This window comes from Ambystoma mexicanum, chromosome 3p, assembly GCF_040938575.1.
Source record: "Ambystoma mexicanum isolate Mex_15411 chromosome 3p, UKY_AmexF1_1, whole genome shotgun sequence".
Taxonomy (NCBI): Eukaryota; Metazoa; Chordata; class Amphibia; order Caudata; family Ambystomatidae; genus Ambystoma; species Ambystoma mexicanum.
In genome coordinates, this window is record NC_090925.1 from 607,904,197 (window position 1) to 607,917,582 (window position 13,386).

The 13,386-nt window shown below is 44.3% G+C and overlaps 1 protein-coding gene across 1 annotated transcript in view; it reads left to right on the top strand.

Moving 5' to 3' along the window:
- The window catches only part of CDH22 (cadherin 22), a 2,717,439-nt gene that overhangs the window by 2,656,386 nt on the left and 47,667 nt on the right, over window positions 1-13,386 (top strand). The window contains exon 12 of the mRNA XM_069651359.1: window positions 9,348-9,599. Coding sequence (XP_069507460.1) covers window positions 9,348-9,599 — 252 coding nt within the window. The remainder of the gene's footprint in view (window positions 1-9,347; window positions 9,600-13,386) is intronic.

Here is a 13,386-nt window from a genome sequence, read left to right on the forward strand (position 1 = left end):
TTCTCCCCTCTTACAATCATGACTTTGGCATTGCTCAGCTGCTCCTACCTCTGTGCTTCTCCTCTCTCTGACAGCAGCAATTTTCCACACCTGTCCCATAATTGCCACAATCATACCCCTAGTGAACAGCTCTTGCAGACCCTGATCCTCCTGCCAACTACATGTCTGTCACCTTTTTCATCCACTAGTCCAAATTCCTTAAATGCTTAGTCTTCAGCCGGATCCTTAACTAACTGGGGAACAATCTTTGACCCACCTTCTAACTGTCTTCTGTAGTCGTCACTCCATGGAAATGGCTGACCCACGTACCTCATGTTGCCATTGTGCACCTCTCCAAACTCGTGCCTAGCATAATCTGTCCTGACCTGTCTGCAGTCTCCAACAGGTCTGAGCACCAATCCATGCCCCATACACTCTCTCACCTCATCATCCACGAGTCAGTACTTGTCTAGTTAGAGTGATAGCCCCCTAATCAGTCACTATGCATCTCCATGAACGTCAATACCTCTGATTCCACTCCCCTCCCAGTCCCATTTAAATCAGCCCTTAAATTCTTCCTTCTCTACCTTGAAAGTAACAGTACCCCCACCCAAAACATGTATATGCTTTGCTGTGAATCGCGTCCATGCCCTGCTGTATCAGCATATGCTGTGCTTATGTCATATGCCCCTGTTGCCCCCAGCCATGTTCCCACTTCAGCCTTCTTATCTTTATGGTGCCAACATGTAAAGCACCCTTCAAAGGGATTGATCCTGCCACTGTTAAATTATAATGTGCAGCTTTTCTGTTCAAAGTGCTCACTTTCCTTCAATAAATACAATACAGACAAATACAACATCAGTTGAAGGCTGACATATGTATGTGTGTCATATTTGTGTATCTGTCTCAGGGTGGGTTAGTGAGGGGTGGTGTATGTATCACTGCTTTTAATTGAAAGAAGACAGCAGTAGTCTGTAATGTGAAGCCATGTGGCAGATGTTTACAGGCTTCAACACAGTTCCCACGGCCACTTTCCAGTGCATGCTGCAAGATTTGCAGTTGTGTATATTGGCGAAAGACTAGCTTTCCCCATGCTTTTAATTTGGTCTGATGAGATAAAAAGGCCTTAAGGCTTTTCCTGAACACTGCATGCTTTTTTAGTTCAGACATCTCAGAAAGGGCACAATTACAATAGGCAGGTGTCAAGGCTTCCCTAGTAATCAACAGACAACTCAAAGATCCGAAAATGTGGTACAACCTCATATATTTGACAAAATGTGCCATGGGTTTAGTGCACACTACTACTAAGGTTTTGTGACACTTAGAAAAAACAACGATGAGCAATGTCAGCTTGATTATGGATCATATAACACGCTTAATACCAGAGACCAGTCTCTAAGTGCAGGATTGGGATTTAAAACGTTGTTGTTCTGCGTTGTCTTGCTTCCAAGGCCAATGTGTTGGCCCAGAGCTTCCTCCTGATACATCGTAGTCGGCTATCCCATTACTATCTCCCATCCGTCCACCCCCTCTCCGGGAGTCATGTAAAGCCAGTCACAGCCTTTGAGGTTTTAAGTTCCCTGACACTTTTTCTTGACATAACAGAGTGGTCTCTTCTTTGTGGCCCTTGTTAGGATGTTGCCTTTGATGGTAAGTTCCACCACGTTGGCTCAAGGGGCCCCTGTGTTGCAGGACACAACCCGGATGAATATGTTGCCAGACCTCTCTGTGTCTGGGAAGGGCAAGGTTCAGGACCTCAGGTTCTGTTAGAAGTCACTACCGGAGTCTCTAACAGCACTAGGGTGTTAGGCACCCCACAAGTAACACCTTCATTCCTCTGACATTATAATTATAATTATAATTATACTTAATTCTGTGAGAATTACCATCTTCTCTGCTGTTTCCTTTTCTCTTGGTTCCACTGCTACCACCAAGCCCCCTTTACTTCCCTTCTTATCTCCTTCGCCCTCTCCAGTTGACTGATCTTCACTGTCTCTTGTATGATGCTACCCTCAATCTCTCTCTCTCTGTCCTCTGGTTTTCTTCCTTGTTCCTATCCAGCATCTACTCTCCAACCTCCTCCACTCTGACTCTTTGTCCTTCCTACTCCTTCTTTTGTAATTTTAATTGGTTATTTATGTTTATAATGTGCTTAATACCCAGAGGTTTCTAAGCATGGACCCGGGGATCGAACCTGTGTTGCTCCTCATTTTCTTGTTTCCAAGGCGAGTACGTTGGCCCGAGCTATCCTCCTGAGACTTCTGCTCCAGCAACACCTCACAAAACTCTACCGTGCTTAGATTCTGTTTTCTCTCCCACTCCTCTTTCTGCTCAGTTCTCTCCTAATCTTTCCACCTTCATCCTAGTATTGCTCCACAACCTCCACTTTTTGCCACCTCTGCTCGCACTCCTCCTTTTCCCACCACTAGAACACCTTAGGGCACTTATTTGCCACCTCTCTCTCTCTTGATCCTGCTCCTTCCAATGACTCACACTCCCACAACAAGACCGGAGAACACTTATTGTTTTGTTTGCTTTGATTTTTTGAGTTATTTATTACACACAGCGGGCAGAATGAAAAGCATCTAGGCACAGGTGGAGATGCTCTAAACTCCTCTAGACCAAATAACAACAATACAGCACTCCAAGCCCACAGAGGGTTCATTTATTTGAACAGATATGCTTTTAAGGCCTTCCAGACAAGAGAAAGCATCTTACTACTCCACAGTTCCCAGGGTTAGGAGTTCCATAGTCCGGGCCATAGACCACTTTCGGAGGGTCACCTGGAGGAGGGAATCACCTAAACATTCTCTGAGGATCCTAAAGAGTTTAGTGGTACATAGTGGGCCGGTTTCTCTGCAAGATAAAGAGGGGCTTGATTATGTAGGCACTTGCATATCAAACATATTATTTTAAAATCAAACCATCCCTTAATAGGTAGTCAATCGACATTTCTGCACACAGGTGAAATTACAGCCAATTTTGTGACTTTGAAGATGAGCTGTGCTGCCACGTTCTGAGCTGTCAGAAGGTGACACATTTCTTTCATTTTAGGAATGCCTGCTAGTGAACTATTAACATAGTCTAGTCTGGAATTGATTAGTGGCCCAACCACGGCTGAATGATCTTGTGGGTAGTATGGAAAAAAAAAAATTCCCTAAACCCCACAGTTCCCACCAACTACTGCCCCATTACCACGGTACCCTTTCTTTTGAAAATAATAGATAAAATTGCCTACTCCCAAATCCAAGCCCACCTGGAATCAAACAATCTATTAGGAATTAGACAATCTGGCTTTTGGCCTAGTCATAGTACAGAAACGGCCCTACTGGATCTTAAAATCCAAATGGATTTCATTAGTGATGCAGGTAACCTCTGTTTCCTACTCCTCTGAGAATTATTGGCTCCTTTTGATTTGGTGGACCACGATAAGCTATGTACCACACTAGCAAAAAATGTCCATCTCTCCCATGATGCCACCGTATGGGTGAAATCCTTCTTAGCAGACTGAACCTCCAGAGTCGCCTTAGGCAAGGAAGCAGCGGATCCTATTCCAGTACCCATTGAAGTCTTGCCTCTCGCTCACCCTGTACAATGCCTACACTAAGCTTCCCTTTGCTGCCCTTGATGCTATGAGTGTCATCTATACTAACTTTGCCGATCACACCCAGATCCTGATACCCATCTCAGGTAACCACGAGCAGGACACAATCTTAATAAATAAAATCTATGCCATCATCCAGAATTGGATGGCAGTCAATAGTCTCTGCCTCAACGACGAGAAAACAGAGATCCTCAGTGTGGGCGCTCCTTCCAAAATGAAATCACTCCACTCTGACTACTCCTCTATCACCATTGATGGCACATGGTTTACCTTGACTCGAACCTAACCCTGACCAAGCACATCAATGCTCTCTCAACAGTTACCGCATACACTGCAAAATTAATTGCACTAAGTCGGCAATTTCTGACCCCACAAAACTGCATTACTCTTGCCCGCACATTAATATTGTCTAACTTAGACTACTGTAATGTGCTACTCCTAGATGCACCTAATGCTAACCTTGACAAAATACAACTCCTGCAAAATAAAGCCCTGAGACCAGCACTTGGCACAACAAAAATATGACCATATCTCAATGATAAGAAGGGAAGCTCATTGGCTACCCATTAATGCAAGAATTCTCTTCAAAGCGCTTTGCATCACACACAAATGCATAGCAAAAAGAGCCCCCATTTACCTCACCAATATAGTAACACCTAACACATCGACAAGAACACTGAGATCCAACCACAGCTCCCAACACTGCGTCCCACGCTTCATACTCACGAGACTGGGGAGAGGAGCTTTCTGGTCCTAGCCCCAAAAACCTGGAATGCCCTTCCAATGACTTTGAGAGACGAACCCTCACACCCACAATTCAAAAAACCCCTAAAGACTTGCCTCTCTAACAAAGACTAGGCAAGGATTGCCCTATCCTGACCTGTTACTGTACAGATAACCTGCTTTAAATATTTCTCTGTTATGGCTCGAATAAGCCCTGTTTTCCTAGTTGTTTATCTGTGCGCTATTGTTTTGTAACCTTTCCTCCACTGTAACCAGAAATGTAAAGCCTTCTGTAACCTACGCATTGATACCCAAGAGCTTTGGGGTATAAAAAATGCAATATATAAAAATACATAAAAATATGGTAGTGTCAGCCGTAAATGCTGAAGTGTATAAAACACTGATGTACCATGGAACTGATCTGTTCGTCACAGACCAGATTTGTTTGCCTGATACACCCTAAATTCATAATTTTAGGGACATAATCCAGTCTGGTCGCCAGAAGGTAAGGAGGTGAAGGGCATTTAGTGTGATTCATTAGGAGGTGTTTGGGGCCAAAGAGGATCATCTCTGTTTAGTTTGGGTTATATTGAAGCTGATTATGGGGCATGTGTTGCCCCAACCTGCTCAAGGCAGAGGACTATCTTTTGAAGGAAATCTGATCACTTGTTAATCCACAGTTCCATCTGTGTATCATCGACATAGGAATGGAAATTAAGCTCACATTTCCTGAAAATAGCCTTAAAGGTTGATGGTAAAGGTTGAACAGAAGGGGCAAGAGCAACAAACCCTGGGGGACACCACACTTTAAAGGGGTTGTTTCTGCTAGATATCCATCTAGCTTCACACCTTGATAGCGATCGGAAAGATAAGAGCTAAACCATTCCAGGGCCTGTTCTGACACTCACCCTATCAACGCCAAATGGGACAGGAGAATGCCATGGTCCACTGGATCGATGGCCTGTGACAGGTTAAGCATACCCAGTATAATCAGCTCTGAATCATCAGCTACTTTTAAAATTTCGTCCTAGACTGCTACAAGTGCAGTCTCGGTTCCATGCAAAGGGTGAAAACACGACTGACATAAGTCTAACAATGAGTATGTTTCAGTGTGATCCTGTAACTTGTTTGTTACAAATTGTTCTAAAGTATTGGCTGGCCAGGAGAGGACTGCCACCGGACAATCATTTTGGAAATCATTTGCGTCCAAAGCGGGCTTCGTCAGCAGAGATGAAACCGTAAAGAGTTTCAAGTTGGGAGGGACAATCCCTTGTTCAAGTGAGCGGTTAATAAAAATAGTCATAAAATAGGCACAATCTTCAGAATGTGCTTGGGCTACACAGGCGGGGACAGCAAATGGCGCATCATTAGTTGGTTTCAGGTTTTTTATGAGAATTCAATATTGTCCCGAAGAACAGGACTAAAATTAAGGGCCTGATTCATGGAAGTGTCTTATAATGGTCCAATCCCATAGGAAAACGTTCTGTGAATCAGGGCCTTATAAATTGTGCGGGTTTACTAGAGATGGAAGTCAACAAGGGACCGGGCTGTGCCACAGTCAGTTCATAGACTTGCATAATAGCATGCCACTTAAGGGGTTAAAATCGTGTTGATAAGGAACTCATTAAAAGCATTAGCTTGTAGAGATGATGTAATATGTACTAGTTATTCTTGTGGGGCCAGCACTCTGGTCCTGTAAGTGCCAAAACCTGTTCAGCTGTGCCTCACTCTGAGCAGAGCATGGACATTGACTTGCATGGTTCACATTTGTCATCTCATCTTTGTGGTTGTGCCTCATTAAAATGGTCCACCATTTTGCATTGCAATTTAATGTCGGTGTTGCCATCAGCCCTGCACCTACTGTTGTCCGGCCAATGTGTTTACCCACATTTTGATTTGAGGCCTAGGCCTATGTTGCTGGATTTATTTTGAAAGGTGTGTGTTAATGGACGTTCTTCTGATCAAATGCTAGGCACTTGAAACACATCAGGATTGCCATTATCCAGCCTAGATAGAATGGTGACATAATAAGCCTGGCTTCTCTGATGCTTTGTTCAGGAAAGTGTGGCATTGTTTGTCATTGAGTGATGGTTTGTGTTTCGTTATTGAACACTGCATGTTGGTGTGCAAGTCACTGAATGCACACACACAGTGGCAAGTTCACCAGTGGTTGTTTTTGTGTTTTAGTGCATGTCAGTTTTCGGCAAAGGGTTGTCATGATTGTTGGTGCAGGTAGCAATCATTATTGGTAGATGTCATTGTAGGTGGCGAAACTTCTCTTCAGTAGTGTTGTCTATCACTCGATGTATTTGCTGTGTTAGATTTATTTCCTTTTAGATTTTGTACTTTTCTTTTTTGTAATGCTGTGCTAGTGTGTAAAAGAGCTTGCAGAGAGCCATTAAGTGTTGTTTCTTGCATGTTATTTCGAATGTGTGTATCACAGCTGGTCACTCTATGTTGGGGTGAGCATGAATACTGGTCATTGAGTGCAGATGTATGGCTTACATTTGACATTCTCTGTTGTAGTGCATTAGTGTATGCCATGCCATTTTGGGTATAATGTTTGTAGTTCGATTTTGGTGACATGTTGAGTAAAAAAACTCTTTAGTTAAGATAGAGATAAGAGGATGCAAATCATCGCAACTAAACCCAGAAAAGTGAGCAGATATGAGAAGTGACGATCATCTTAACCTGAAATCCCCCTCCCTGTACATGTCCCCTGTGATGTCATTGTTTATCTCATAATCGATGCCTGCAGTGATCTCATGGGCTGAGCAAAGAGCCTCCACTCCAAGTTAAGATGGTTGCCACTTCCCACACCCGCCGCTGGGTTTTGTTGTGATTAATCAAATCATCTTAACTCTGTCTTAACTAAAGATTTTTACTGAATTTCAAGGGTACATTATGCTTTATCTTCTCCAGGACCATTCGTCAGCCATGGGCAATAATCACCACCTGATTCGGCAGTGGCCTCTGTCCATGTTGCACCAATTATTAAAAAGGACAGGGTTTAGCTGGTTATGGCTTTAGAGTAGGACTATTGGGCCTGCCGAATAACTAACTAGAACCCATCGGCCATGGACTTAAAGCCTTTGGCTGGGTTCACGGTCCGCATTTAAATAATTAGGCAAAAAGACAGTGGGCCACTGGCCATGATGTTTTCCCATGGCCAGTGGCACCAGCCTTGCACAAAATAGGCTAAAAGGCTATGACCATGACCCGGGCCTATTGTCTAGGCCAATACTCCCCTCACTACTATGACCAATGTTTCTGTTTCACATGTTGCACCCTGGGCAATAGCAAAATTACAACGAAAACAGTAATTTCTGAATAGCCTCAGTTGCTGTAAGGTATCATGGGAGATGTACAAAAATCATTTGACCGGGCCACCCCTTTGTCCGTCGTTTTCAAAACTACTTAGCAGATTTACACCAAACCAAAAAAAGACAGATGTACGGCATTTTGTGCCCAACTCACGTCTTATCTGGTACAAATACATTCTGCAGTTTTCATGCTGTGGGTGTTCAATGGAAGCACCATTTTTCTCTACGGGAAATGAATGGGAGTGGGCGAAAAATATTTCTTTTTTGTTTTTATAATACATTTGAACTGTTTCATGAATTATCCCCAACCTTTCAAGCTTCAAGGAGCTTGTATCAGGCATTGTTTTTGGGGAAAATGCCTTTCAAATCTGTCTAGTAAATCAAATGTAATGTTATTAGCAAACAAATTTTGCAAAAAATCGATGCAAATTGGTTTGATCTCTGTAAGGCGGCTAGCGCAACTCTATATGTGTGTGTGGTTGTGTGTGTTTATTTCTCATTCTTAATATACCTGTGTTTGTGTGTGGTTATGGGTTTGTGTTCATATTTGTTTTTTGGTTTTAGTGTCCCTGTATCAGTGATTGTCACTCAATAATGGAAATAATGAGCCGGCATTTACATATACATATTATATTTACATATAAAAGCATGTTTCTGCACCTGCAACCTACCTCCAGCCCTAGAGCTGGAGGTAAGTTAGGCACCTCACTGGCAAGAAAATGACAGGATTACCAGCGCTCGTATTACCTGTGCCAGTCATACCAGCAATCTCCTCCTATGGGACACCATGGAATGGGGATTAACCACCCTTGCCGGTAACAGTTATTCCATTTGGTGGCATCCCGCCAAGTTTCCCGGTGGGATACCACCAGACTTGACTTTTGGTGTGTGCGCTGGTGATATTCATTATTTATTTTATATTCATGAAAATATTTGATAGTAAACAGGCTTGCTAGCCTTTGACATTGCATTTTGGCATATGTAGCAATGGGTATCTTCAGGTCTAGATGGATGTCGGCGGTGCATCTTGCTTTCATTTTTGTACTTCATTGTGTGCGTGTGCATGATTGCAAGACATTGGGGGTCATTACGAGTCGGGCGGTAGGGGATAACAGGCACCGGTAAGGAGACCAGTGCCAGTAATCCCCTACCGCCCGATTCCGAGGTCCCCTAACGGCAACCGCAAGGGACGTGTGGTTGGACCACACGTCCCATACGTGTTCCGCTAAGGGACCCGGGTGCAAATAACGGGCTTGCCATTCGCAAGCCCGTTATTTGCGCCCTCCCCATTCCCATTGAGCCCTATGGTCGCTCAATGGGAATGGGGAATGGTTTGTGCAATGGGGATTTACCGGTCCCGCCAGGGTCGAACTAGACCGGTAAATCCCCATTGCACAACACCAGACACGGTCACGGTATGGGAGGCAGCCATGGGGCTAATTGCTCCATGGCTAGGGCCATACTCGTAATGACCCCCATTGATTGTCTTTGTTGTTACATAGTTCCGTGTCTGGGAGTGGACTTTGGAATTTGGTTTGCCATTTTTGTCATTGAATATTACTGTGTATCAGTGCCTGGCATCAATTGTTTTAGCAGTGCTTCTATGTGTTGGATATAACAGTAGGGAACGCAGTATGAATGCAATAGAAGTAGTAGAGAATCATAGTAAAAACTGTCAAGGTCTCACCCGTGTCACTTCTGTCATTCTATTTCTCCAGATACCACGGCCTCCGTCCACACTCAGAGAGTGGCCTTCAACCGCAGGGAACAGGACTTGTATATACTCCCCATCTTGGTGCGGGACGGCGGGACACCTTCCCTCAGCAGCACTGGGACACTGACCATCCGCGTGTGCGAGTGTGACAGTGCGGGGGCTATCCAGTCTTGCAACACCACAGCCTACGCCATGTCTGCAGCCCTCAGCCCTGGAGCTCTCATCGCTCTCTTGGTGTGTGTCCTCATCCTCGTGGGTAAGTAGCGTGTGCTGCGGGAGCGGATATTGGAAGGGAGCGAGGGGTATGCTCACAGGAGATGCTTAGCAGTGTGAGAGAAGGGTGCAGCGTCTTGGAAGTTGATCCAGATGAGATGAGACTTCCAATTGAGTACTTTGGGCATGGCGAGGAATTACACTGGGGTGCTGCAAGAGCACTGTAATGACATAAGGGGAGCATTTGAGGATTGCAGATCACACCTTTGGTATGCTAAGAGAGGACACTAAGGCACGGGTCGAAATTACTGGCCAATTTTTTAGCACAGTATGATAATGGAATTGAGTAATAGTGGATTTATTTTGCGCTAGCAAGCGTATGGTTGACGACCACGGTATATGTGATCTGCTTTGCCTTTACACTGACCTATAATGACGTCACCGGTCAATGTAGTGATATATAAAGACCTTACCTGGTCACATCACCAGAAAAGATCAGGTTGAGCGCTTCCTCTCTCAGACTGGCTATGTGAGCATAAATACAGTCCAACCACCTTTCACTGGGATATAAAGACAAAACGAATTACCCGTGGTTTGTCAGGCTTTTTTAAAAGCTTATCCCTTTTTAGCATAATAAGCGTTGAACAGCAATACTGAAATTTGGATTTTCGATGCACTTCCTTATTTACAGAGAAATATACAAAACAGCTGCAACTCGCATACATATAACTTTCCTTAGCCAAAGAGTCTATAATAAAACATGCAAAGGCAAAAGCCCTTTTTACAAACACACAGGGATCGAGTCCATTTCACTGAATAGAGAGCCCACATAAGGAGAGGGCTGCTAACATTGATATTGCCCAGCACTGCAATGCAACGTACCACAGGCTAGAGCTTTCCTATTGCCACCAATCCCTCCTCCTCGTATAGTACTAACATGCTTACGTGTATTCCACCTCCCACACTATTATGTATAGCAGGTCTTTTTGTTTTCTTGTTGTACCGGCTTTCCTTTACTGAAAGCTGTCCCCTCTGCTAAATCCACTTACTGTATAGAGTGGCCTGCCTCCCAGCATTCCCCCAGTTTCTTTCATCCACCAACAGGAAACAGTATGTTGGGATCCCCGCTGGCTAGGGTCTGCAAGGGGCTAGTTCCTCCGTGCATCTCCATGGCAGGCTTCGGAATTAATGCAGGAATAGTTCTTCAGGTTCTAATGAGACATTTTTGGGGTTGGCTAGAAAGTTGAACAAGATCCAGGAGGCAGGGGTTTAAGCCGGGCTGGGCTTTTGTTCTTGGGCACTCCTGCAGGATTCGGATGTGTGTACGGGCTATTTGGAAAAGGGTTCTGGATCACTGGTTTTCATTTGCATTGCCTGTTTGAAGCAGCTCCAAAAGTGTGCAGGTGCAGCAGGATGGCCAATGGCCTCATCCCCTTGTTGCGGCATCACTCAGAGAGAGGGCTTAGGTAAGGTGGGGTTTCCTGGTAATCGGTGGTGTTTTTTGTGACAACAGATGATATGGGCAAACCCTCACAAAGAAGAGGCACACTGACAGGTGGAGGGTCTCTTCCTCGTCACACACTTATCTTCTGTTCCCACATTCAATACCTAGAGAAGATGTCATTCAAGAGAGGCCCATAACCTTACCATGTTGGTATCAAACGCATACTAAGGGACACTCTGCCATTTGTCAAAGAAAGTAGGACTCAATTCATGTTCATTCAGCTTCTTTTGCTGAAGCTTAACCAAGAGGGGGAATGTTATGATTGATGCACTCTCCAGATTGCTTATGAATTGGGTTAAATCCCCCTGATCCGGTGGCCACACATGCTCCATCTATGATGCTTCTCGGAGGGAGGAAACCGGAACATACATTCTATTCCCAGATCTAGGCCCCCGCCGTAACAACTGCTGGGTTAAGATATGTTTGTTCTTACTGTTCACGCAGTCTCCCTACATGTCTATCAGAGACTAGAGGCTGGCTAGTCTTTAATGCTGTCGCATTGGACATTTGGCTACCTTGAGACCACAGCCTGGCAGGCGCACACACATGGTGGGGGCCGTACATATTCCTTTCTGTAATTTATGTTTGGGGAATCAATACATAACGCCTGTGAGTGTTCAAGGAAAGTTAACATGCTACCTTCAATGTTCCCGGATTTTATTGGGAGCACATAAGCATGCAGAGGCAGTCGGGTACCATCTGTTGTATTTGCATCGTTTTTAACAACTGGGTATGAGCTTCATCCAAAGCAGCTAGAGTTTATACTGCTCGTCCCATGCCAAGCATATCTTGGCGAGGGCATCCTGGGCCGGAGCTTTTGTAATTCTTTGTGTCAGGCTATTGTTGCATGGCCTATTGTATCACATACCTTCTTAGGGCGCCCCACTGTGAGCTGCAAGACATTCAGCCCCTGACTGTTTCCTCAGAAGCTAGGATGGGGATTTAGTTATCATAAATCCCTCAGGGAATCGTAACAATGGGTGTCAATCCTTGCGGTGGGTACATTTTGTTGACATCCGCAGCGATTCATGGTTGTCATTCACTGCCTCGTTCAGCCAGGTGGAATGAGTGTATGCCAGTCAAGAAGGCTACTCAGGAGTTCCAGCCCTGGAAGGTTTGCTAGATGATTCCTTTCAGAACAGACACATCTGTAGCGCTCCTCTGTTTCATTGCCCACGCGGGTTACAGCAGTGACAATTTATAGAGAAGAGCCCACCCCCTTTTGGCCCCTTGGAGGCTGGCTTCCTCTGGCAGCTCAGCTATCAAGTGCCCCCTTTAGTGCCTTAGAGTTGCTATTTATCCTCTTCAAGTTGGATGGAAACTGCTGCTTGACAGATTTGGTTGATTAGACTAGAAAATACAAGAACAATGTCAAAACACACTCTCAGAGATTCAGCTTTGTTTAATATGGTAATGTCAGAGAACTCTAACGGTAAAGAAGAATATTGAGAATGAATTTAAAGCCTGATGCAAGCAACAAGGATGTACAATCATCCACTCGGTTTTGGTAATATTAAGACCAAGCCAGTTGTTCTGCATCCCGGACTCAATTTCTAAGATTATCAGGCAATGTTTTATTGTCTGAAAGTCGGCAATCTGCAAGTTGAAAGAATAATTGAAAATAATTTGCGTAACAATGAAATGTAATGTCCAGTGTAGTAAGTCACTGAATGTCTTAACGTTAATATTAAGCAGCACCGGTAGCAAAGCAGACTTCTGGGAAACACCATAGATGGAGTCAACAATGTCGGCGACCAGACCGTCCAAGGTAACGCAGAACCTGCGGTCCGTAATTAAAGAAGGAAACCAATGGAGGGCAGAGTCAGAGGCAAAAGAAGAAAGTCTCTGTAAATGAACCTGGTGGTCCATTGTGTCAAATGCAGCAGAAAGATCAAGCATTATTAATAGAGACAAATGGCTGTTGTCCAAGTTGCAGATTAGGTTCCCTAGAACATCGAGGAGAGCAGTGTCTGTGTAGTGAGATGGGAATCATTAGGTATGGGGTGATTATTGCCAGCTATGTGAGGATCAAAGGAGGATTTTTTTTAAAAGAGGAGTGATTCAAGATAGATTTAATGGAGGTGGGCAAACCCAGATGCAACAGAGGTATTAATAAATTGTACCAGGTGTGGGAGGACAGTTTCGATGGAATCTTGGACAATAAACAATGGGTATTGGTTTGCCAGCACAAAAATAGATGAGGCCAGAGTGAAAACCTGCTATGATGTAAACTTGAGCTAATTTAAAAGTTGGCAAAAAGCGAAATGATCGAATACAAGAAGATCAGATTCAAGAGAAGCGGCGTGAGAGCCAATTGAGCCATGGA